The sequence below is a fragment of the Bos indicus x Bos taurus genome, chromosome 12 (genome assembly GCF_003369695.1).
Source record: "Bos indicus x Bos taurus breed Angus x Brahman F1 hybrid chromosome 12, Bos_hybrid_MaternalHap_v2.0, whole genome shotgun sequence".
Classification (NCBI taxonomy): Eukaryota; Metazoa; Chordata; class Mammalia; order Artiodactyla; family Bovidae; genus Bos; species Bos indicus x Bos taurus.
Window position 1 is genome coordinate 21,214,869 of NC_040087.1, and position 26,953 is coordinate 21,241,821.

The 26,953-nt window shown below is 41.5% G+C and overlaps 2 protein-coding genes across 5 annotated transcripts in view; one reads left to right on the plus strand and one right to left on the minus strand.

Moving 5' to 3' along the window:
• The first annotated feature begins 213 nt into the window (after positions 1 to 213).
• On the plus strand, positions 214 to 12,263 carry ALG11 (ALG11, alpha-1,2-mannosyltransferase). The gene is made up of 4 exons (XM_027557322.1): positions 214 to 315; positions 3,262 to 3,492; positions 6,181 to 7,112; positions 9,571 to 12,263. Exons 1-4 carry the CDS (start codon positions 272 to 274, stop codon positions 9,861 to 9,863), a joined length of 1,500 nt encoding a protein of 499 aa, XP_027413123.1. The 5' UTR covers positions 214 to 271; the 3' UTR covers positions 9,864 to 12,263.
• Positions 12,264 to 14,788: 2,525 nt separating this feature from the next.
• LOC113902270 (serine/threonine-protein kinase Nek5-like) overlaps positions 14,789 to 26,953 on the minus strand; it is a 63,501-nt gene continuing 51,336 nt past the window's right edge. For all 4 annotated transcript variants that reach the window (XM_027557326.1, XM_027557324.1, XM_027557325.1 and 1 more), the window contains 3 exons: positions 24,986 to 25,123; positions 16,620 to 16,716; positions 14,789 to 15,407 (listed from right to left, as the gene is read on the minus strand). In XM_027557326.1, coding sequence (XP_027413127.1) covers positions 15,137 to 15,407; positions 16,620 to 16,716; positions 24,986 to 25,123 — 506 coding nt within the window. In that variant the 3' untranslated portion in view covers positions 14,789 to 15,136. The remainder of the gene's footprint in view (positions 15,408 to 16,619; positions 16,717 to 24,985; positions 25,124 to 26,953) is intronic.

Sequence of the window (26,953 nt, forward strand, 5' to 3'; positions counted from 1 at the left end):
CCGACTGTCCATCACAGGCCACGCCCTCCCCATGCCCAATTCCCCCTACGGCTCCACCCACGAGGGGGCCGGGACCCAGGACGCCACGCGGAAAACTTGTCCACTCCCCTGGAGATTCTGTTGGCTGGAGGGTCGTGGGAAGCTCCTACCGGCAACCAATTGAGGTGCACAGTCGGCCCCGTGTGGGCGGGGGGAATGCCGCAAGGTTCCTCAGGAGCCAATAGAGAAGAGGAACGACGAAACGCTTCCTGAGTTCGAGGGTCGGCGGAAGATGGCGACTGCTGAAAGGGGTTGGTGCTTGTGTGAGTTATTGAGGTGAGGAGCGGGTGGTGTAGGCTCGCAGGCGTTTTCGGTACCGAAGTGCTACGTGTCTGCCCAGTGCGACTCATGTGTGCGGGCAGGGGCTTTCCTTGTCATGAATTTAAGCTATTGTCTCAAGGCCAGTGTGCATTCCCTTTGGGGTCTTGGTGGATACACGAGGTTGAGTTGAAGACCCAGTTTACCGCGTTTACTTTCACTGCCTCACTGCTCTCTGAGAGCTCCCTTTCCCTCTTTGCTTTAGCTTTTCCTTTCTTTTGTGTTCGCTCCAATTAGTCCGTCATAAATTATTCATATTCGTTCCTCATTTTCCTTTATGATTGAGCCACGAATTCATTCTCCATTCTATCATGCTCTTTTTGGTGAAGAAACCGGATCTTCTGTTGTCTTAGTTTGCCCTTTACACTTACCTTTTTAAAGTCTTGTGCTTAAATATGAATAAATATTTAATGACACATTTTAGTTATATTTAAGCAAATTCTAAGTGGGTAGTTTTGATGTACAAATACGGTAGGATGTTTGATAAATTTCTTAATAGAACCTGTATGTGTATCTTTGAAACTAACAGATTGAAAACATAAGAACTGGATTAACTTTAGTGATTAATATGATTTTTTTCTGATTGTAAGTTGAATAGTTCGGTTTGAAAATCCTATCACATTTATTTTCCCACTTAAATCATTTGAAGAAAATGTCATGGAAATCTTTGGATTCTGTGAGTCAGCAACATTTTAAATTAAACAGCTTCTTGTCTTGTCCTGGGAAAGGAAAGCTAACTATTTAAGATAACATTGCTTTCATGAACTGATATTCCAAACGTTAAGTGGCCAGTCTTACCACTTTTGTCAAACTTTTGTCCATTCTTCCCAGCAGTGATTCTTAAATTGTGGTTCATTGTGGTTTGTAGGCACCTGAGAGTTCCTAAGACCCTTTGAGCGACTCCTCTAGGTAAAAATTATTTTCATATAATGTTAAGATATAATGTTTAGAGGACACAGTTTTTGTTTTGTTGACATTTGCACTGATAGTGCACAAGTCTTGGTGGATAAAACCACTACTTAGCACAAATCAAGGCAGTGTTCTCAAACTGTACTACTAGTCATTGTGTTTTTCATCTCCATGCACTTGATAAAGCCAGTTTTTCTTTAAAATGTCCTTGATGAAGCAGTAAAAATTATTAATTTTGTTAAATCTAAACCCTTGAGTACATATCTTTCTAATATTCTATATGACAAAATGGATTGAACACATAAAGCACTTCTCCATACCAGAGTAAAATAGTTGTCTTAAGGATAACCTCCTGTATGACTGTCTACGTTGACATTCTTTTTAGATGTAGACATTCTTTTTAGAGGACACAGTTTTTATTTGGAAGAACAACTGACAGACAAACCATGATTCCTTTGACTCAGTATTTAGTAGGTATTTTCTGGAAAATGAAGGAATTGACTCTTGCTTCAAAGAAAACAAGTGACTGGGACTTCATGGCAGTCCAGTGGTTAGGACTCCGCACTTCCACTTTGTGGAAGTGTTCAGGGATCCCCCAAGCTGCATGGCAGCTAAGAAAAAAAAAAAAGTAACAGGTTCAGAAACATGTAGGGAAGCAGTGGTTTCAGGGTCGTGTAAACAGATCAGACATATCACTGAGAATAGAATTCAGTTCAGTTCAGTTCAGTTGCTCAGTCGTGTCCAACTCTTTGCGACCCCATGAATCGCAGCATGCCAGGCCTCCCTGTCCTTCACCAACTCCCGGAGTTCACTCAGACTCAACGTCCATCGAGTCAGTGATGCCATCCAGCCATCTCATCCTCTGTCGTCCCCTTCTCCTTCTGCCCCCAATCCCTCCCAGCATCAGAGTCTTTTCCAATGAGGCAACTCTTTGCATGAGGTGGCCAAAGTACTGGAGTTTCAGCTTTAACATCATTCCTTCCAAAGAATAGAATTGGAGACATCTAAATTTCCTCTTCCCTCAAAAATTGTTCTACTTGAGGTGAAGTGAGAGAAGAAAAATGATTTAGTATCTCACCAAACTTTGAACTGTGGAATATTCACCATTTGGAAGACATATTTCTTTGGATTACATGTTGTCATCTTGGAGTCAGATGCCATTCCCAGTCATATCTTGTTTAGGTTAATAATTAAATTTATTTTAATCCTTTAATAATTAGGAGAAAGGTGGATCAACATTGATTTTTACTGCTAATTAAAAAAAAAAGTGCATTGACTTGCCAGCACTCTGTGGAATTAAAGGGGACTTGCACCTTTGACATTAGATATTCTGTAGCATTAGAATTTTAATAGCTGAGTATTTTGTTAGACTCACAAGCTATAAAACTTTGCTATTAATATATAAAACAGTTATGTGAAACTAGACTTCAATTTGTAGCCTCTCATTTTTTCCTATTATTTCTTGATTTATTTATTTTTAATTGAAGGATAGTTGCTTTACAATGTTGTATTGGTTTCTGCCATACATGAATCAGCCATCCATATACATATGTCCTCTCCCGCTTGAACCTCCCTTCTACTTCCCACCCCATCGCACCTCCTAGGTTGTCACAGAGCACCAGGTTGAGCTCCCTGGATCATACAGCAAATTCCCACTGGCTGTCGGTTTTACATAGGTAACATATATGTTTCACTGCTGCTGCTGCCACTAAGTCGCATCAGTCGTGTCCAACTCTGTGCAACCCCATAGACGGCAGCCCACCAGGCTCCCCCATCCCTGGGATTCTCCAGGCAAGAACACTGGAGTGGGTTGCCATTTCCGTCTCCAGTATATGTTTCACTGTTGTCTCAATTTGTCCCACCCTCTCCTTCCTGTGCTATGTCCACAAGTCTGTTCTGTATGTCTTTGTCTCTATTGCTGCCCTGCAAATAGGTTCATCAGGACCATTTTTTAATGACATGATATCCATTTTCACCATTCCCCTCTCGTTTCAGGTTTTTTTATTCATTACTCTTCCCCGGGCTATTTGTATGTGGAACTTTGTGTGTGTGTTTACTTATTATCCTTTGGGGAATCCGACTGCTGCTACAGAGAAAGAAAAAGTCAGTGTCATCTAGCAAAACTGGGAAAAATCAAACGGTGATTGCATTTTTCCATCCATACTGCAATGCTGGCGGAGGAGGAGAAAGAGTGTTATGGTGTGCCTTAAGGGCTCTACAGAAAAAGTAGGTATGCATCTTCCTTAGCTAATTTGGTATATTATTACTGGCTTTTAAAAAATTATTATTTTTAAAAAATCATTACCCAGAATGTGTTCTTTTCTAGTACCTCATTCCTAGCCAGGGATTCCTTTTTTAAATTGTTCTTTAGCAAGGAAACACTTCTTTCATATGCCGACCTATCTTAAAGATCCTATTGAAGGTGGTCTAGAGGTTGAGAATCTGCCTGCCAGTGCAGGGGTCACAGGTTCAACCCATGGTCTGGGAAGTTCTCACATGCTGTGGAGCAACTAAGCCCTGTGTGCCACAACTTACTGAGCCAGTGCTGTAGAGCCCCCACACCGCAATTACTGAAGCCCACGTGCCTACAGCCTGTGTTCTCCAACAAGAGAAGCCGCTGCTATAAGAAGCCCACTCACCACAAGGAAGAATAGCCCCCCCCAACTAGCCACAACTAGAGGAAGCCCGTGTGCAGCAACTAAGACCCAGTGGAACCAAAAATAAATGAATAAATAAATCTTTTTTTAATATCCCATTGAATTTTATCTTTACCATTGATACGATAAAGAAACAAAGTATCTGCACTTTTATGGCGTAATTTAGTGGGGATAACTGGTCACCTTGGGAGAGTATGTGGAGGAGATTGAATAATAAAGAGAAATTGACCAAATACTATGAAGTGTTTAATACTTTAAATCTGAATACTTTTAGTCAATTGTGATACACAGCAAATATTCTCTATGAAAGCATCTATTCTGATTTTCATATCATTACCAGTTGGATAGTCTTAAGTAAGGTACCATGTTATTTAATAGAAAGAATTTGGTTTTACACATCTTTTAATTTTTTAGGCTTCCTTGTCCCCACTCCAGTCCCACAAGAAAAAACATAGCAAAACACAGGTTCCATTATTGTTTCATCGTACAAGGAAGACTGTTATCTCTCCATGGTGACCCTACTTCCTGGCACACGCCCTTCATTCAGTTTCAAAGTCCTCATGAGTAATGCCCTCAGCTCTCTGTTTCTCAAATGCTAAGCCCCATCTTGGCTTCTTGCCACCATTTCTGTGTGTCCTCTGCCATCTCCCATAACTCCCTAAATGCAGATAATTTTCTTAAATCCTGTATTAATTCCCACCTCCTTGAAGCCTTCCCTGCTCTGGCCCATGCTCTTCTTTCCTCTCAGGACAGTGTGCATTAGCCTTGTCTCTGGATTGCTGAACTCATGAGAGCAGTGGTCCAGTGTCATGAGATTTGTATGCGTACTCCCCAGGACCCCTATTACTCCTCCAACTCACTAACACACAAACAAGTCCAAATAATGAGTACGACATGGAAGATGCTTTTTCATCTTTCTCTTGCCACTTTTTGTCTCTCATCCCTCCCCAGCCCCCTCACATATACTTTGCTCCAGCCTACTGAACTCGGGGCACATACCTTTATAAGATTCCTTGCCTTTTCATCTAGTGTTCCTTTTTTTCCCGAAACAACCTGTTTCTCCTTGGTTAATTCCTACAAATCTTTCCTGACTTGACACGAGATCCAGGACACTGGATTTTCATTCAGTCTCCCCATTCTCTGTATGACTCAGAATAATTGTAAACACAACCAGAGTGTGGCCAAAGTGTTAAAATCACAAGAAGGTATTTTTCTATATTTTCATTATATATAATTGTGATGCAGGCTCAAGGCCCAGCTTTTAAAACCTTTGTGCATTTCTCAGATTAAAACCCTGAGTAAATGTTACATGGCGGCCTGGATGGGAGCAGAGTTTGGGGGAGAATGGATATATGTGTTTGTATGGCTGAGTCCCTTCACTGTTCATTTGGAACTGTCACAGCATTGTTAATTAGCTGTACCCAAGTACAAAATAAAAAGTTAAAAATAAAGAAATGATGAGACCAAAAAAAAAAAAAAATCCCTGAGTAATGCTTTAGCGTTTATGATCCTATCTAAAGATACCTTTGTGCTGTGCAGTGCCCAGTTGCTCAGTCCTGTCTGACTTTGCAGCCTCATGGACTGTAGGCTCTTCTATCAGTGGGGATTCTCTAGGCAAGAATACTGCAGTGGGTTGCCATGCCCTCCTCAAAGATGCTTTTAGTGAATGTTAACTACCTTTCGTGAATGTTAACTCTTGTTTATGAATATTTTATTAATATTTCATTACCGGCTCAGTGGTAAAGAATCCTCTTGACAATGCAGGAGATGTGGGTTCTATTCCTGGTTCAGGAAGATCCCCTGGAGAAGGAAATGGCAACCTACTCCAGTATTCTTGCTTGGAAAATTTCATGGACAGGGGAGCCTGGCAGGCTATAGTCCTTGAGGTCGCAAAGAGTTGAACGTGACTGAGCACAGGCTAAATCACCATTTTAATACTGAGAAAGTTGTCAAAATAACATTTTTGAACATTTCTTAAGAATGAAAATGCCTCATTCATAAATCAGCTATTTTGTTGATGTCTGCTATATGCAAAACTCTTAGTAGAGGGAATAGCAAAGAACTAGAAGTTTCCTTTGGAAGACTAATGTTTTAATTATAGGGCAGTGAAAGACCCAGGTAGAGTGGAGTCATAAAATCAGTGGAAAACATTTTTTTTAGTCTGAAAATAAGAGTCTTTACAATCATGAGAAAAATGATGATCTACAGTGCTTTGCTTGTTTGCACCTAAACGACTGAAATTCTTACCTTATTTTAGGTATCCAGAAGCACTTTATGTTGTTTACACTGGCGATGCCGACGTCAGTGGCCAACAGATACTGGAAGGCGCGTTCAGAAGATTTAACATCAGGTTAACTCGCCCAGTGAAGTTTGTTTTCTTAAGGAAGCGCTACCTTGTGGAAGATTCACTCTATCCTCATTTCACACTGCTGGGCCAAAGTCTGGGATCCATTTTCCTGGGCTGGGAAGCTCTGATGCAGTGTGTTCCCGATGTTTACATTGATTCAATGGGCTACGCTTTCACACTTCCTCTGTTTAAGTATCTAGGTGGTTGCCGAGTTGGAAGCTATGTTCATTACCCCACCATCAGCACTGACATGCTCTCCGTCGTGAAGAATCAGAATGTGGGATTTAACAACGCAGCCTTCATTACCAGGAATCCTTTTCTCAGCAAAGTAAAGCTCATCTACTACTATTTATTTGCTTTTATGTATGGGCTTGTTGGTTCTTGCAGTGACATCGTCATGGTCAATTCTTCTTGGACACTGAACCATATTCTGTCACTGTGGAAGGTTGGGAACTGCACTAATATTGTTTATCCACCTTGTGATGTGCAGACATTCTTGGATCTTCCCTTACATGAAGAGAAGGCAACCTCAGAACACTTACTGGTTTCGATTGGCCAGTTCAGGCCTGAAAAGAACCATCCTTTGCAGATCAGAGCCTTTGCTAAGTTGTTGAATAAGAAGGAGAGTGAATCTCTTCCTCCACTTAAACTTGTGCTCATTGGAGGTTGTCGTAACCAAGATGATGAACTCAGGGTAAACCAACTGAGAAGGCTTGCTGAGGACCTTGGAGTTCAAGAAGATGTGGAATTTAAAATAAACATTCCGTTTGATGAGTTAAAGAATTACTTGTCTGAAGCAACAGTTGGTCTGCATACTATGTGGAACGAGCATTTTGGGATTGGTGAGTTTGTGCTCTAAACAATTTGTGATGGTGTGATGAGATAACACATTTTCGGTGGTTTTGAAAAAATAATAGTACTCTGATTTCATCCAGTCCTCAGTCTCTTCCCGGAGTCCACCAAGTTTGTTTTCCTCATTTGAGACCCTGTAAAACATATTCCCTGGTGGCTCAGACGTTAAAGAATCTGCCCACAGTGCGGGAGACCTGGGTTTGATCCCTGGGTCAGAAAGATCTCCTGGAGAAGGGCATGGCAACCCACTCCAGTATTCTTGCCTGGAGAATTCCTTGGACCGAGGAGCCTTGTGGGCTACAGTCCATGGGGTCACAAAGAGTCACGTGACTGAGCGACTAACACAAAACATTTAACCAATGATAATATTTTTTGACCACTCACTCTATGGTGGTTACTTTCAAGGTCTTAAAAGTATTATCAGATTTAATCCTCTCTAGAACTTTACTGGATAGGTATTATGGTTATTTCCATCTTATCAATGGCACAGAGAGGGTTTAGAACTTGCCCAGTCCCACAGTAAAAGAAGAGGGCAGATTCTAATCCAGACAGCGCCTGCTCTTAACTCCCGCATTTCTCTCCACACTTCACCCCATCTGTGTGCTGGTTCAGATCCCTGGACCTCATCCTAGCCCCCCACCCAGGGCCCACATCAGGATCCCTGGGTGGGCGCAGGTGGAGATTTGGTAAAGCCCCTCAGGTGATCCTGTTGTGCTCCAGGAGCCGAGAACCCCTGTCCCCAGGTGGGCTCTCCCAGTCACTTTGGATTCTTTTGTTGATTCTGGTGGTTCTTTTATTCTTTTGGTTCTTTTATTCTTTGATGCTATCATTGGAACGGCCTCAGGTGTTGGGTTTGGACAGCCGTGTGATGGGTGGAGACTTTCACCCAGAGAGGCAGCTGAGAGCAGAGGCCCGTGAGGCGCTGAGTCTCCAGCGCGTGGAGTGGGAGTTGGCTGTGGGGCGTGTGAGTGTGTGTCCGGCAGCTGTAGCCTGTGTGAGTCTGAGGGAAGGACAGGGGCCTGACCTGGGAACGCAGAGTGAGGAGCTGTCCAGTGAGTGACCGCAGCCCTGTGGCTGTGGCCGGGATGGCATAGGAGAGTCTGGAGAGTGAGAGGCTGCCCGTAGTGTTACAGCGACAGGTCACAAGTTGGCAGAAGAGCGGCCAGCGAAGGACAAGGAGGGGAAAGCCAGGCAGAAACCACAGGAGGAGAGGGTTGAGGGGAGAAGGAGAACAGCGAAGGGTTCAGTGCTGCTGAGATGCTGGGCGAGATGAAGACATGGTGGGCTTCACCATGGGTGAGAGCGGTGTCAGTGCAGCAGTGGGCAGAGGCCAGGGGGCGGTGAGGGAGCCCTGAGTGCTGGCAAGCCGGCAGAGCTGGTGAGCTCAGACCACGCTGGCCCCAAGCTGTCTGCAAAACAGAGATGGAAGGAGAGAGAGTGCCAGGGGAGGACGTGTGACCTGGAGAGAGGGGTGGGTGTGTGTGCACTTGCTCACAGGGGACTGTGCTTTTACGAGTTTGAACTAGCTTAAGTGCTGATAGGGAGGGCCAGTAGAGAGGGAGCAGTGGAAGTTTCTGGAGAGAGTAAAACTGATTAGGTCAAAGTCTCTAAGACTTTGTCTAAGTACAGAGGAATGGTACCCAGCTTTGAACAGAGAATGGTGTAATTCATATTTTTCAAATGAGAGTTCAGATCAAATCATTAGCAGAAGATTCTGTTCTGTAGAGATTCACCAGTGTTGAAGAGAGTTATGGTGGTTCCATTTCTCTCCCATGTGGCTGGGATGATAGCAGCTCTGTACCCTCCTTTGAAGTAAGAAAGCAATCACCTCAATCATTTGCTGAAGGGCTTAGTTCTCTCTAGAAACGGGTAAGAAAGGCAGGCCAGGTTTATGTCCTCAGCTATGTCATTGGCAGAGACTAACCAAAACTTTGATGTAGTTCAGTGCTGCTTTTGGGCGCACAGTTCTCTCAGATTTGCCAGAAATCCAAGCAGTAACATAAACCCCAGCCTTACTTAGAATGTGTCACTAAGATGGCTTACTTTTTTCCTTTTTTTCTCCTAGTGCTGTAATTTGAACTCTTAACATACTGGGGGTTTTTTTTAATCTTTTTTTAACCCCTTTTATCTTTTAATATCTATTATCTACCATCTTGCTAATAACGTTCTCCAGTCTTCTTTGTTTTATTATCTGCAGTAGTTTTTTTTTTTAGACAATTCCTGTGTCTACTTGTCGGTTTTAATAAAGAACAAAGCAGCATTATTGTGAAGCCTTGAAAACTGAAAAACTTAGATTTTATTTTGCACCAGAGAAGTTAAATGAGTAAATTTGGAAAGACACAGACATTTAATTAAATTGCTCGAGTCTTGAAATTGTAAAGGATTCTGCTCGTCCTTGTTATTATGAGCACATTCAGAGACTTAAAAGACTTGATTTCTGTTCCTCAGGAATTGTTGAGTGTATGGCAGCTGGCATGATTGTCCTCGCACACAATTCGGGGGGCCCGAAGCTTGACATCGTTGTTCCTCACCACGGCGAGAGGACAGGGTTCCTGGCTGAAAGTGAAGAGGGCTATGCTGAGACTATGGCCCATATTCTTTCCATGTCTGCAGAACAGAGGCTCCAAATCAGAAACAGTGCCCGTGCATCCGTAAGCAGATTCTCCGATCAGGAGTTTGAAGTGGCATTCCTATCGTCTGTGGAACGATTATTCCAAAAATGCCACACCTGTACAAATTAAAGATGTTTTGTATAAAATGGTTAGATACTTTCATATGTTAATACTTTTCTAAACTCATTCCTTGTTGTGATAAGGTTAGTCTTATCCTGACTCTTTTGAAAAGACCCTGATGCTGGGAAAGATTGAGGGCAGGAGGAGAAGGGGACGACAGAGGATGAGATGGTTGGATGGCATCACCGACTCAATGAACATGAGTTTGAGTAAACTCTGGGAGCTGGTGATGGACAGGGAGGCCTGGCGTGCTGCAGTCCATGGGGTCGCAAAGAGTCGGACACAACTGAGCAACTGAACTGAATTGATCCTTATGCAAGGCCCTTGCTTATCCATAAGCAAGGCCCTCAGCAGTATGTACATATAGCCAAGGTATTTATTTCAATGGAAAAAGGCAAAGTTACCTAAATGGGAAAGGTAACCTTATATAGTTTAAATGTAAAAATTTTAGATTAGGGTTTGGGCTCAAATTCTGAAAGAAAATAAACAGTTTTAATTTTGGTATAATCCATTATTTTAAAAATTCTATTTGTCAGGTTACTTTAGAAACCGGGAAAGAAGATTTCCCTTTAGAAAAAACAGAAATGTTGAAAAAAACAATGGATGACTAATAATTGATTAGTACTTTAGAATTGTTCTGATATGTTGGGAACATAAAAAAGTTCTGGTACATTTAAATTCAAACAATATTGTGGATAAACTTTTGAATACCTCTAATGATCCTCTTAAAAGAACAAAAATTTTCAGCAGGCTTAATCATGTTCTAAAAGCAGATAGTCAAAAGACAGGCTGACTGTGGTTGCTCTGTGGCTGTGCCTGGGTGTGTAAGTAACCCTTTCCATCACTAGGTACTTGTGAAAATAATTTTCTCTTTAGTGCTGTCAGTGTGTTTTTACAGCCCTCTCATTATCCCTTACCATTTTCACATCCCAGAGGCTAGAAGTCAGCTTTTTAAAGTCATTTAAGAGGTCTGAGTCAGAACATCTCAATAAGTTGTTTTTCAGATGGTGATGATGTAAGATGGGGAGCCATCCCCACAGTCTCTGTAATCAGCATCATGCATTGTAAGGTGACTAGGTGGCAGTTTGCATAGAGTACTGGACTAGCAGGGAGAGTAGCTGGACCTGACCTCAGCTTCATCATCTACAAACATCTGACCTTTTGCCGCAAAAGCTGCTTCCTAATTTTTCTGAGTCTCAGCTTCTTTCCCTGTAACCTGGAGATGTATTGGCTGTCCTCCTGCCTTTCATAATTGTAATGAAAACACAAAACACAGAAGGTATGTGAAAGTACTTTAAAAATTACAAAGTTACTTGAATTAAAGGTAACAATATGTGGTAAATGTCTTCTGTACTCCTATCTTTATCAGTGCATTATGACCCTAGGTAAATTCTTGTTACTAAGCCAGTAACTAGGAATCAGTATAATTTAACAGGACTTCTATCCTGAATAACTGATAACTAGCATGGAAAAATGAATATATGTGTGTGCAGATATGGTTATTGAGAGCTACAACTTTCAGCATTTGCCCCACACACAGTCAGTTCCTTCTGGTTCAGTGAATTGACCTCCTTCACAGTCTGACACATCTTTGTCTTAGAGGCATGTGAAAGAGGTAAACTTTTCGTTTCCAGTCGCCTCTTGTCCATTCATGGAACCAGCCAGCTTCATTATCTCCTCCCAGTTACATCGTTGATGTGTTGTCTGCTGGCCGTCTTCTGTCATCAGACCAAAAAGCACCAAAACAGAGCCCAGGGATGGTGACGTACCAGAGTGGCCTTGTGCTGGAACTGGAGCTGGAAGGAGCCCTACAAATTCTCTAGTCTCGTTTCTCTTATTTTCAAATTTACAGACAGGAGCAAGGTGAAGAACTTCAGTTCCGTCCGCATCCCAGAGCTGGTTAACGACAAAATCAGGATTATCACTTGGATGCAAAAAGCTCAGTGCTTTTTCTTCCCTTATAGCTCTTCTTTGAGATAACATCCATGACCATTGTCCACTCAGCCTACCCATCTACCCAAGGAAAACCATGGGACTAAAGAGAAAATGGACAGAGCAAAAGTAGAGGATATAGTAAAGGAAGAAAGGATTCTGAAATTTCACAAAATATTATTTAAACTCATTTCTTCAAAATGATTTTCATTTATCACAAACATATCACTGAAACTATAATGTGCATATGTTAGTAGGTTCTCTCTCAGTGTTCCTAGCGCAGTATTAAACGTTTGTTTCTGAATACCTGATATGAAGAATGACAAAGCAGTATATCAGCTACTGTCTGTGTGGGGAAACGGAGTGACTTTTAATTCCTATATGATGTTGCTTTTCAGTGGTCCAAACATGCTGTTTTGAACCCACAGCACTGGTGATTCACATTTCTAGTTGTGCATAATAAACCATATTAACATATTCTTTGTATAGTAATCTAGTTGTATCTTAAATATGATATAGATTTAATAGATACAAAATCTATCTGTATCTAAATATGATTGAAAGAAGTGGTTTTATTACTTTCTTTTCCCAGTATGGCACCTTTATAGTCTCCCAGTTCACATAGTCTCCCACCCCTCACATAGTCTCTCAGTTGTGAATTCTTTATTACCTACTGAAATGGCAGCCCACTCCAGTATTCTTGCCTGGAGAATCCCATGGATGGAGAGGAACCTGGCAGGCTACAGTCCATGGGGTTGCAAGAGTCAGACACAACTTAGCGAATAAACCACCACCACTATTTCCAGCTACCCATGCCAAGAATATTTTTTAAAGAAAAAAAGTTTTTAAAGGCAAAACAAAAACTGTCTTGTCTCATGTACCCACAAGAAAAGTAGGTTGTAGGTTTAATAGATTTTTTTAATGAATATTTCAGACCTGTAAAATACTGCAGAGCTTCACACACTTTAATAATTTCCAGGATGATTTCCAAAGTCATATTCTAGACAAAATTACGTGATAGGGGCCAGTGTGATGATCAGTGCTTTCAGAATATTTGTGTATTTAATTATACACAATGTGTATAGACTCCACAATGTACCCTAGACTCCAGAACTATGATATGAATAAGTGAAAGTGTGTCTGCTAAATCTGTCAATGGGTACAATGAAAAAGTTACTTTCCACACCACTGTATATGAAATACAGATAACTAATGAGAACCTACCGTATAGCACAGGGAACTCTACTCAGTACTCTACAATGACCTATATGGGAAAAAAATCTTAAAAAGAGTGGATTTATGTATAGGTATAGCTGATTGACTTTGCTGGACAGCAGAAAACATTGTAAAACAAGTATAGTAAACAACATTGTAAAACAACTATAGTAAAAAAAAATTTTTAAGTTACATCCATTAAACCACAGCAAGAAGCTGTGCATATTTCTAGAGTCAAATTATGCCCTTATGATTTACCATTCATCTGCTGATTCTTACCCTCTTTCTAACCCTAATTACCCACCCTAATTAAGGCCGCCCTTGGCTTTAGAGAAGCATCAGTTCCAGTAGTCTACTGCTGTGTGCTCACTTGGATCACACATGACTATTACAAGACACTTAGAAGGGAAGTTAAGGGTTGATATACTTGGTATCATGTAAAGAATGATCAAGTTGATAGATTCATACATAGTTACTGAGACACATGAATTTTCTAACAGTTCTGAAGACATGCAGGTCTGATCAATAGTTTCTCTGTTTTCTTGGTTCAGCAAGGTATCGATGTGCCATTTTAGTTTTACTTTCATTAAAGACCAGATATTACGGTCAGGAGTCTACCACTTAGCTATAACCACTCTGTTCTTCATAACAGCAGATACAATAAATCAGACTATCTACTAAGCTCCAGACATATGTTCAACACTGGGATTGTTATAATTAATACAAAAAAAAAGTTGAAGTCTAGGTTCCTGTCTCAAAGAGCTTACAGTCTTAATAAGAAATTGTATTAGTTTTTTCAATTAAACATTTCTGGCACTGGGCTAACCACTATATATAAAAAATACCATCATGAGAAATAAAGACCAGACATAGTTCCTGCTTTCCAGAAGTTTATACATTTGAAACTATTAGAAAATAATTCAATGAGACACTAAAATGATTATTTGGTACACAATTCCTCTCCTTGCTCAGTTACTTAATTCCATCAGTGTCAACATCAGCTTCAAAAAAGCATATTCAGTATACCCTAAGAAATGTCAGAAATCATGGTTTTATAAAATAACAGTTTATTTTAAATGAGTCTGTATATTAGTTTTCTATCACTAACAACAAATGACCACAAACTTAGTTAAAACAACAAAAATGTATTATAGTTCCATCAGTCAGAAGTCTAAAATGGATTTCAGTTCAGTTCAGTCTCTCAGTCGTGTCCGACTCTTTGCGACCCCATGAACTGCAGCATGCCAGGCCTCCCTGTCTATCACCAACTCCCAGAGTTCACTCAAAAATCACGTCCATCGAGTTGGTGATGCCATCCAGCCACCTCATCCTCTGTCGTCCCCTTTTCTTCCTGCCCCCAATCCCTCCCAGCATCAGAGTCTTTTCCAATGAGTCAACTCTTGGCATGAGGTGGCCAAAGTACTGGAGTTTCAGCTTTAGCATCATTCCTTCCAAAGCACACCCAGGGCTGATCTCCTTTAGAATGGACTGGTTGGATCTCCTTGCAGTCCAAGGGACTCTCAAGAGTCTTCTCCAACACCACAGTTCAAAATTTAATGAGGCTAAAATCAAGGTGTTGGCAGGGCTGCATTCCTTTGGCAGGCTTTTGGGGTGAAAGCTTTTCCAGCGTCTAGAGAGGCTGCCTGCATTCCTTGGCATGAGGCCCCTTCCTCCATCTTCAAAGCTGGCAGGATAGAGCTGAACCCTCTCAGCTGCCACCTCTGGTTCGCTTTCTCTTCCACCTTCAGAGACTCTTGTGCTGACACTGAGCCCATCAGAATAATCCAAGATAACCTCCCTATTTAAGGTTAGCTGGTTAGGAATCTTAATTCCACCTGCAATGTTAATTTCCCTTTGCCAGGTAAAAATATATTCACATCTTTGGGTGTGCTTGGGGTGGGGAGAGTCACGTTACTATGCCGACCACATACATAATCTGAAAGATTTCTTAATAGGAATGTTAAAGTAAAAATAAGAATTTCTACATTCAAAAGTTAGTCCCACTGTCTAAATGAGAGAAAAACTAATAAAGCCTTGGGATTACTGAAAACCCTTACAATAAATGAATATTTATGACTTGTTCCCAAAGAGACACTATAACACATACAAACATCATTTAAGAAAAAGTTCAACGATCACAGTTGAATATTTTGACTGTTGGTTGATATTCCTTGATCTTCATCACCAATACAAATTTTGTCATCCGATGGAATAAAAATACTCTCCAAACCTTCATTTAATTCTGAATATTTCTGCATACCTATCCCCTCTGTTTCTTCTAAGTTTCCAGCATCTTTAGAAGAACTAGAAACCTCTTCTCTTTTTTCTGCCTCATTGAAAGTAGCTAGTTTTTCCAGAGATTCTACTACTTCATTTCTCAATTCATCTTCAGATTCTTCAAAATTTCTGAAAAAATAAACAGTAAAAATATACCTTGTGGTATCAAAACACTGATGAAGACGTTAAAACGTGTCTCTTCTTAAGCCCCACTCCCCAACTGAGCAATATTAAAGTTGCTTTTTCACCCAGGTAATAAACTGTTTATCAGTTTGGTTTTTCTTAGGATGATTAACATCCAGTGTTGGGAGAATCAATATTTTGTTAAGCTGGAACTGTGTTCTACAACCTTTATGATATTTATTAATATCTATTAAACTCTTACGTTTAAAAGAAGAGGCAGGAAGAGAAAAAAGATAACGAAATGTCTGCCATATATTGAGCACTTCCTATATGCCAGTCACTGCCCTAAAGCACTTCACATGTACTGTGTTTCATCTAATAATAATACTTGAGGTAGACATTATCATCATCAATTTACAAAGAAGCTGGGCTCAAAGAGATTTTGAAAAGGTGCCCAGGGTCTCACAGCTACTACCCAGAGACCCACCCATTCTGAAAGGGTAGAAATTGGACACGACTGAGCAACTCACATGCGTGCGCGTGCGCGCGCGCGCGCACACGCGCACACACACACACACACACACACACACACACACAGGTCTCAGCTGGGTCTTTGAGGCCGTCTTTGATGCCTCGACAGCAGCATTTTAACTTTTTACCATTTTTACTATATTCTGTGCTTCACACACACACACACACACACACACACACACACACACTGGTCTCAGCTGGGTCTTTGAGGCCGTCTTTGATGCCTCGACAGCAGCATTTTAACTTTTTACCATTTTTACTATATTCTGTGCTTCACACACACACACACACACACACACACACACACACACACACACACACACTGGTCTCAGCTGGGTCTTTGAGGCCGTCTTTGATGCCTCGACAGCAGCATTTTAACTTTTTACCATTTTTACTATATTCTGTGCTTCACACACACACACACACACACACACACACACACACACACTGGTCTCAGCTGGGTCTTTGAGGCCGTCTTTGATGCCTCGACAGCAGCATTTTAACTTTTTACCATTTTTACTATATTCTGTGCTTCACACACACACACACACACACACACACACACACACACTGGTCTCAGCTGGGTCTTTGAGGCCGTCTTTGATGCCTCGACAGCAGCATTTTAACTTTTTACCATTTTTACTATATTCTGTGCTTCATGTAGGCCTCTGTGAATGATCTACTTACGTATCATCGTCATCAGATCTTGGATCTGGTGGTTCTGCATCTATTTCAATGTCAGAGGCCACTTCCACCTTCCCCTTATCTTCTTTCAGTGGTCCGACTGTTAAATAAATGACAGAGATTAAAGCATCCCAGGCTGTACACCTCGTGAGGGGCATGCACCTAGAGTTCTATATTGAAATCAGCCACAATGGTAAAACCTTTGAATAATTCCATTAAAGCAGAGAATAAGATAACAATGGACAGCAACTATTCCACGTTGTACTGAAAGTAGTAGGCAACACAACAAGAGAAGAAAAAGGAAGTGAATGGAATAATGATCAGAGATGAAGAGACAAACTAACCCCACTTTCGGGGTAGAAGCTTTGTATAGAAAATTTAAGGAGATCTTGTAAAAATGTAAGACTTGCCAACATTTATGCTCAGTCATGTCTTTGCAGCCCCATGGACTGTAGCCCATCCAGCTCCTCTGCCCACAGAATTTTCCAGGCAAGAATACTGGAGTGGGTTGCCATTGCCTGCTCCAGGGCATCTCTCCGACCCAGGGATCAAACCCCTGTCTACTGCATCTCCTGCATGGGCAGGCAGATTCTTCACCACGAGCGCCACCTGGGAAGCCTGCTAACATTATTGGACCACGCTTCACTGTTTTTTTGTTTTGTTTTGTTTTGTTTTACTTTGTATTGGTTTTGCCATACATCAACATGAATCTGCCACAGGTATACACGTGTTCCCATCCTGAACCCCCCTCCCTCCTCCCTCCCCATACCATCCCTCTGGTTCATCCCACTGCACCAGCCCCAAGGATCCTGTATCCTGCATCGAACCTGGACTGGCGATTCGTTTCATATATGATATTATACATGTTTCAATGCCATTCTCCCAGATCATCCCACCCTCTCCCTCTCCCACAGAGTCCAAAAGACTGTTCTATACATCTGTGTCTCTTTTGCTGTCTCATTACAGGGTTGTCGTTACCGTCTTTCTAAATTCCATATATATGCGTTAGTATACTGTATTGGTGTTTTTCTTTCTGGCTTACTTCACTCTGTATAATAGGCTCCAGTTTCATCCACCTCATTAGAACTGATTCAAATGTATTCTTTTTAATGGCTGAGTAATACTCCATTGTGTATATGTACCACAGCTTTCTTATCCATTTGTCTGCTGATGGGCATCTAGGTTGCTTCCATGTCCTGGCTATTATAAACAGTGCTGCAATGAACATTGGGGTACACGTGTCTCTTTCCCTTCTGGTTTCCTCGGTGTGTATGCCCAGCAGTGGGATTGCTGGGTCATAAGGCAGTTCTATTTCCAGTTTTTTTTTTTTTTTTTACACACAGCCTCGGGGACGCGGGTGCACATGTTTATACAGTTAGATAAGTTCAATCCTCGGTTGTTTGTGAGGGATAAAAGAGGGAGTGGGAAAAACATAAATAAAGAGTATGATGACATAACAAAGGTGAGAAGAAATAATTACAAGTCAACCTTCTGGTCAAAGAACAGGGGGGAAAAATAAGCATCGTGACTATATTTTTTCATAGGTTTTATGGTAGTTTTCAGATTTTTCAGAATTCTGTTGTCTTGCTTAAATTTCCTATATAAACGGCATCTTTACAAGGAGCCCAACTACATGCAGTAATAAGAAATGAGAGCATATGGTTTGTGAACAAAGTTGGAACTCTTTTTTTTTTCTTTTTAGTAGGGGATAGAATCTCACTGATGTTGGGTTTTTACTACATCTATCACAATACCAGGCAAAGAGATGGGAGAACAGTTAGTGCATAAAAATACCTAGAAGCATAAACTATTAGACTGGAGGAATGTTTCAAGATACTATAGGATAGTAAATGCCATACCCCTAGCTTCCAACCCCCACAACAGGCAATAAACCTTTGGACATTAATAAATTTACTGCAGACAAGAAGTGGTCTGCACTGAGCCCACACTGTCTAGAACAGGGAAACTCTGAACACAGGTTTCCTGGTTTCAGAGTCCACTTCTTTTCTACCATTTCCTCTCATTCCATTGGTCTTTTAAGAAATGCATGGTTTAGACAAACGTACTATACTTAAATTGAGTATCATGTGTGTTTTCTCCCTCTCTTCCTCTTTTTTTTTTTTTTTCTGTGTTCTGACAAGCTGCTTCTGAAGCATGTAAACCTCCTGGATCTTTTTTTTTTTTTTTTTGAACCTGGACTGGCATCTCGTTTCATACATGACATTTCACATGTTTCAATGCCATTCTCCCAAATCTTCCCACCCTCTCCCTCTCCCACAGAGTCCAAAAGACTGTTCTATACATCAGTGTCTCTTTTGCTGTCTCGTATACAGGGTTATCGTTACCATCTTTCTAAATTCCATATATATGCGTTAGTATACTGTATTGGTGTTTTTCCTTCTGGCTTACTTCACTCTGTATAATAGGCTCCAGTTTCATCCACCTCATTAGAACTGATTCAAATGTATTCTTTTTAATGGCTGAGTAATACTCCATTGTGTATATGTACCACAGCTTTCTTATCCATTCAAATGCTGATGGACATCTAGGTTGCTTCCATGTCCTGGCTATTATAAACAGTGCTGCCATGAACATTGGGGTACACGTGTCTCTTTCCCTTCTGGTTTCCTCGGTGTGTATGCCCAGCAGTGGGATTGCTGGGTCATAAGGCAGTTCTATTTCCAGTTTTTTAAGGAATCTCCACACTGTTCTCCATAGTGGCTATACTAGTTTGCATTCCCACCAACAGTGTAAGAAGGTTCCCTTTTCTCCACACCCTGTCCAGCATTTATTGCTTGTAGACTTTTGGATTGCAGCCATTCTGACTGGCGTGAAATGATACCTCATTGTGGTTTTGATTTGCATTTCTCTGATAATGAGTGATGTTGAACATCTTTTCATGTGTTTGTTAGCCATCTGTATATCTTCTTTGGAGAAATGTCTATTTAGTTCTTTGGCCCATTTTTTGATTGGGTTGTTTATTTTTCTGGAATTGAGCTGCAGGAGTTGCTTGTATATTTTTGAGATTAGTTGTATACACAGTATTCAGCTTATTGTTACAGTAAATCACTGATGTCTGCAGGGAAAACCCAAAGCACATACCCACAACTTTATCTTTTTTTTGGCGAGGGTGGAGGTGAGGGGGTGAATTCATTGTTGTTATTTAAAGTGTACTTTTGTTCCTCTTGGGGAAAAGATCAGACTGAAGATAGTAAAATATTTCATTTCTTTACAGGAACAAGCATCCCCTCAACAGCTCTAAGATTTCAATGATTATAAGGTACACTTATTTTATACACCAACAACAAAGAAAATGTTCCCAATAAAATGGCACAATGTTTTCTTAGCCCTTAAAATTTATATTTTATAAATATAAATTACTATAAGTAATTTTAGTCTTTTAGTCTTTCTTAAGCACACATCTGGAGAAGAGAATGGCAACCCACTCCAGTATTCTTGCCTGGAGAATCCCACGCACAGAGGAGCCTGGCAGGCTATAGTCCTTGGGGGCGACAAAGAGTCGGACATGAGTGAGCAACTAACACTATACTACTACTATATAAACACACACTTTTAACCTTATGTCACTCTGGTATATTCATAAAAATGAAAATATAAGGTGGAATTAAAAGCAGAGATATTTTTGTAAACTTTTACATGACAACCCATGTATACGCTCACAAGTTGAAATTTCACCACACAGTAATTAAATATTTACCTATTTTTAATGAACACTGCTGCTAAGTCACCCCAGTCGTGTCCGACTCTGTTCAACCCCATAGACGGCAGCCCACCAGGCTCCCCCGTCCCTGAGATTCTCCAGGCAAGAACACTGGAGTGGGTTGCCATTTCCTTCTCCAATGCATGAAAGTGAAAAGTGAAAGTGAAGTCACTCAGTCATGTCTGACTCTTAGCGACCCCATGGACTGCAGCCTACCAGGCTCCTCCGTCCATGGATTTTCCAGGCAAGAGTACTGGAGTGGGTTACCATTGCCTTCTCCGTTTAATGAACACAGTTCATCCCAAATCATAGCTCGTATCACTTCCTAAAGTGCATTAAATAAATGAAGTAGATTCATATATCTCATTTATGAGTTAGTCTGGCTACTAAAACAGAATATTCTTCTTGGTATGGGAATCTGATAGTTTTATTTTTACTTTCCTGTCTCAAGAAGGCAGTTTTAGGAGGCTCTTATTTTTGTTTAACAGGATAGAAGAAAGAATGAAAGGCTAACTACAGAAATGTAAATCAGCTGTTATCAAGATGTGCAACTATAATGTTACCAAGGCAACTGCAAGAAAAACAGAGGTTACCTTCCCACCAAGGATGCCCTTGGAGTGGCTAAACTATACACAAAATTACTGACCTGAATTAATTATGCACATGTTAAAAAAAAATGCTTATCCTCCTTAAAACAGTGTAGTTTTTACTAGTAAGATTCATTTAAAAGAATTTTATAAAGTCTTAACTATTTTAAATTTTCAAAATTAGGACATGGAGACATAGAGAACAGACTTGTGGTCCCAGTGGGGGAAGGAGAGGGAGGGATAAATTGAGAGAGAAGCACTGAAACATATATATTATCATATGTACAACAGCTAATGGGAAGTTGCTGCTTAGCACAGGGAGCTCAACCTGGTGCTCGGGGTCAACCTAGACGGGTGGGATGGGTTGGGGGGTGGCAGGGAGGTTCAAGAAGGAGGGGATATATGTATCCTTTTATGTTGTGGTACAGCAGAAATCAACACAACCTTGTAAAGTAATTATCCTCCAATTAAAAACAAATTAAGTAAATTAGGACTAATTAAACATGTACTTGATAATCTTTCACTTTTAAATGGAATTTAGAACAAGATGCATCAAAGGAGTTTATTTTCAAGAAACTGGATGTTTAAGCTAAAGATATGACAGAGGATATATGAATCGCAGTTAAATGTATGACAACGTATCCTTAAATGCCTTTATAAATTGTGTCTATTACACATGTAATCAAAGTTATTAGAATTTACACATGCAGACAGTCTTCATAAAGAGTCTACAGAACCGTAAGAATAATTTTTAATGTTGTAATTTCCTTATCCAGCTTGATAGCAATACGGCCATTGGCAAACCCATGCCTTTACATAAAGTGATAGTAAAAACTATGCTGTGGCTGTATTCTCATTCACAGAGACATGGTCACCTACTATGTTCTGGACATGGTAGCAGGCACCACGGATAGAGAGTCGGAGTGGGGTGGTGATCAAGACAAAGCCCTCAGAAGCTTACAGCCTAGCAAGGAAGAAAGCTATTAAACAGAAAATTAACGTTAACTTGATTTTTATGATCAGAGAATTAGTGTCTTGTGGGATACGAAGCAGGGAACCCAAACTCAGATGAATACAAAGGAGACATGCCCCGATGTTTTCTCAAGCACTTAAACCAGTAGTTACCTAAGACTTCCCTGGTGGTCCAGTGGTTAAGACTCTGTGCTCCCAATGCAGGGAACCCGGATCCAATCCCTCGTCAGGGAACTAGATCCTGCAAGATGGAACTAAAACCCAGCCAGACAAAAGAAAAAAAAAAAAAAGATTTTAAACTATTAAAAAAAATAAAACAGTGGTTGCCTGTCAGTGGTGCACAGGCAGTAGTTTAGCTGAGATCCAGCAATCAATAAAAATTCAAATAAAATCACTACTACATCTTCTTATGGCCTGAATTTACATAATAAATATAATAAGGAAAAGTATTTCATGCACTTAACCAATATTTGAGTGTGCATGAATTTCAGTGTGACACCGAATGAATGTGAAACTGTCAGAGGTAGCTAACAGAGAAGTCAGACAGTAGACAAATTTGAGGAGTTACAGAAAGCTTAGTAGAATTTTTTGGATTATAGGGAAGCATGTCAATCAAGTTACAGGCTCTTGAACTCATTTATCCAAATTATTAACTTATTAAGAATCTTCTATATTCCAGACACTTTTGCCAGCTCTGGCAAAAGTCTGGCAGTACAGGGAAAAGTATGGAGGAAAGGGTAACTGCTGATAAAACATCGCTACAGAAGTGAGCAGGAGTTCCATCATAGAGGAATCTTAAGGGAGAATTACTTTGGCAAAGGGAGGAAGGCTTGCATTCTAAACGGAAGAATAGTTGAAGAGAAGTGCCAGGGGCTCTGACGTTCGTTGGGAGGGGCCATTTGGTCTTAAAGGCGCTTAGAGTCTGCAGAATCTGGGTTTTATCTGGAGAGTGAGGGAGAATCTTTTGCAGGATTTAAAGCAGAGAAAAGACTTGGTCCTTTTTAGTATCAATATTATCTGGAAGGGGTGCAGTGTGCATGTGCATGCTTAGTCACTCAGTTGTGGTGGACTCTTTATGACCCCATGCATGAATCATAGTCCACCAGGCTCCTCTGTCCATGAGATTTTTTCAGGCAAGAAAACTGGAGTGAGTTGCCATTTCCTTCTCCAGGGGATCTTCCTGACCCAGGGATACAACTCATGTCTGCTGCGTCTCCTGCATTGCAGGAGAATCCTTTACTGCTAAGTCACCAGAGAAATCCCAGGTGCAGAGGGATAGCTACAGAAATATGACCAGAGATAGGAAGTCAAGCTTGCTACTGGGACAGGAAAGATGAGGTGAGGCCAACCACAGAGTTAGAGGCTGAAAGACCAATGAGAAGTCCAGCCAGGGACTTCCCTGGTGGCCCAGTGGCTAAGCCTTCTGTGGTCCCAATGCAGGTGGCCCAGGTTTGATCCCAGCTCAGGGAACTAAATCCCACGTGCTGCAACTAAGAGCTTGCATGCTGTAGCTAAAGATCCTGCATGGCAAAATCAAGACCTGGTGCAGCCAAATAAAAAAACAAATATTAAAAGAAAAAGCACGGTTGGAGTGGGAGGGGGCGCCTACACCCTTAACAAGTTACAAAAGAAAATATCCACGCTTTGCTTTGAACGCCACCCTGAGAGGCAAGTTCCTATCTTGCGTCCCACTTGTTGGATCAATTACTCATATGTGCCTAATGTAAAGCTGTCCATGCAAAAATACAGTAAGTTCACGAATAAATTCATGTGGCATGCAAGATCATATGAAGAGTTTTCTATGATTCTTTCAAAGAATCGCAGGAGCAAATGCAAGACAAATCATCGCCACCAGCATGTCGCCATCACAGTGTCCTGAAAGATGGGCACCTCCATCCTCCCTGGTCTGGGACCCCAGCTTTTGGCCTCCAGTCTAATCCAGGCCAGCCCAAAGCTTCCTCCCAACCCCCCAGCCTCCAGCCCCATCTTACAGACAATCCCTTTATCCCAGGATAGAAGGGGAGGAAGCTGACCAGCAATCAGACTGCAGCCTGTGATTTGAAGTTACTAGAAAGAAAGGAAGACAGAGAACCATTTTTTTCTCTCTCCCCACCCCCTCCACCCAAGCCTTGAGTTTTAAGTGTGGCAGCTGAGATAAGTCATAATATCGAAGGACTCCAACTACTCATGGACCCTGGCCCCTTCTACTGCTCCTAGATTTTAGTTATATTGTCTTTCTCAGCCTCTCAGGTGGGTGGATCTGCAAATCCTTCCCACCTGAAATGTTCCTTCGACAATAAAATGACGTCCATTCTTTAAGACTCACCTTTCACAGAGATTCCCCTTTTCCTGCACTTCACACACTGGCAGACTCACTCTTCAGAAACAGCCAGCTATGCCTCTTGCATTATTCTCAATATACTTTCCTGTTGTTCTTTCACTTTTTAAGTACTCATCAGCCTCCATTACTCTCAGGTTGGTACCCAGGCTCCCCTGCCCCCTCAGCCTCGCATCTCTGAAGCCCCAAAGCCCCGCCTGGGCAGGTGTTCTTTGTTTGATACCTGCCTGTCCCAGATGGCTTTTCTCCTGGCAGTTCACACCAGATCCTCACTGGGATGCAAATTCCCTCAACCTTTAGAAAACAACAACTTCTGAAGCCAACACAAGCACAATCTTGCTAAAAGTTAGAGGCAGAAAAAAAATCCCCAAAGCCAAAAAAACTATATTAAGATGTATTTTATTGCCCACTGCATGGTAATTTGAGTCTGCTGAATAGCTGTCAGATTAAATGGACTCTGTCAAGTAGAGCTAAGCCCTAGCTCATCATCTACAAAGCCACCTGCCCTTCCTACCTAATTTTCATCACTCATCAACTGATCCCGTTACAGAAAATGATTCCACTTTTTTCAGAAGTTCAAGTCTTTCATTAATGCATCTGGAACAGGCTTGGACAAAGTAAATCAGCTTCTGAAAAGGCTTTGACACCCTTTCAATTCTCTCTCCAGGCTATTCTTATCCCCGTCCTGCATTTACATGTCTGACAAAATTCTGCAGGGGGTTGGGGATGTACTTAAAAGTAAGCTACATACCACATTGTCCATCGTTGGCAGAAAGCGAGCTGCTGGTTAGCTGTGCTGCTGCCAAAACACTCAGCAAAGTTCCCGGTGCTTCTCGCTGCCACCGTCTCCTATTTTCTGGTCTGCCTTCAATCTCAATCACTCGGCCATCTGAAAAGGAGACTGGATTAGTGACAATAAAAATGCTTCTTCAGTGGAGCTTTTAAAATCACAGAATGCAAGAACCTTGGAGATAACCTAATCCCACCCATTTTATGAGTAAAGAAGCTAAGAAAAGTTCAGTGACAATATGATTGTCACAGAGCTATTGGGCAGGAGAGTCTTTTTTTGCTTTGGAAACTGGCTATTTTGGTATGTTGACATTTCTCTTCTATCGTTTATTTTAAATTCAGTTTCCCTTCTTATTGTTCCACTGGTTTAGGATGGATTAAATTGTATTATGTTTGCAAGCCCTTTTCTGTAAATTTAATGATATATTTTGTAAGAGTATAAATATGGGTCCATTCAAACACTTTTAATTACTAACTTCAGTAATATACTTACAGACTTCAACTTATAAGATGGACATAAATTTTAGCTCTCCCTCAGCCCCACGAGGGCTTCCCAGGTGATGCTAGAGATAAAGAACCTGCCTGCAATGTAGGAGATGTAAGCAAGCTTGATTCCTGGGTCAGGAAGATCCCCTGGAGGAGACAAAGGCAATCCACTCCAGTATTCTTGCCTAGAGAATCCCATAGATAGAGGAGCCTGGCAGGCTACAGTCCATAGGATCACAAAGAGTCAGACACCACTGAAGTGACTTAGGACACACGGCCCCACGTTATCAAGAACATACGAAATTAGCAATAAAAATCTCCACCACCTGTAAGATCACACCCAGGTATTGCAGGGACTCTCTGATGAGGAAAGACTATGCCAGAAGCTCAGATGTAAACAAAAGAATTTAGGTTGAAAATACCATCATATTCTAAACAGTCCCAACACTGAAATAGTACATTGGCTTACAAAGCAATTTAATGCGTATCTTTGCACTAACTCTCTAAATCTTGTGGGATAGCTAATATTTCAATTTTGATGTTACTGATGAAAAAAATGACCCTCCAAGACATTGCAAGAGAGTTATTGGGCTAGCACAGGAAAGCAAATGAAGCCACCTGCCCCTCCTTGCGAGAGAGGTGGGAGCCTGGATCTTTCCTCCCTTACATTCTCACAGCTACAGTGGTCAATTGTCTAGAATAATTAGTAGGCAAGTCTCTGCAGGGGTAGGAAGTGGAAGCGTTGGTTGCTTAGTCGTGTCTGGCTCTTTGCAGTCCCATGGACTGTAGCCCGCCAGGCTCCTCTGTCTGTGGGATTCTCCAGGCAAGAATACTGGAGTGGGTTGCTATTTCCTTCTCCAGGGGATCTTCCCGACCCCAGGATTAGACCTGGGTCTCCTGCATTGCAGGCAGATTCTTTACCATCTGAGCCACAAGCCTAATCTAAAACAGTATCTTTTGACAAGTATTTGATACAAATCTATAGGGGCTGAGGGTCGGACACGACTGAGCAACTTCACTTTCACTTTTCACTTTCCTGCATTGGAAAAGGAAATGGCAACCTACTCCAGTGTTCTTGCCTGGAGAATCCCAGGGACAGGGGAGCCTGGTGGGCTGCTGTCTGTGGGGTCGCAGAGTCAGACACGACTGAAGCAACTTAGCAGCAGCAGCAGCAGCACAGAGACTGTAGGGCTTCCCTGGTGGCTCAGATGGTAAAGCGTCTGCCCGCAAAGCGGGAGACCCGGGTTCAATCCCTGGGTTGGGAAGATCCCCTGGAGAAGGAAATGGCAACCCACTCCAGTATTCTTGCCTGGAGAATCGCATGGACAGAGGACCCTGGTAGGCTACAAGTCCATGGGGTTGCAAAGAGTTGGACACAACTGAGCAACTTTTCTTTCTTTCATTCTTATAGGGACTATACTGAAAAGTGAGAACTATCAGGTCA

Coding starts and splice junctions, on each gene's coding strand:
- ALG11 (XM_027557322.1), top strand. CDS start 272: ATGGCGACTGCTGAAAGGGGTTGGTGCTTGTGTGAGTTATTGAG. Junction 3,493..6,180: donor TTAAGGGCTCTACAGAAAAA/GTAGGTATGCAT, acceptor ACCTTATTTTAG/GTATCCAGAAGCACTTTATG. Junction 7,113..9,570: donor GAACGAGCATTTTGGGATTG/GTGAGTTTGTGC, acceptor TCTGTTCCTCAG/GAATTGTTGAGTGTATGGCA.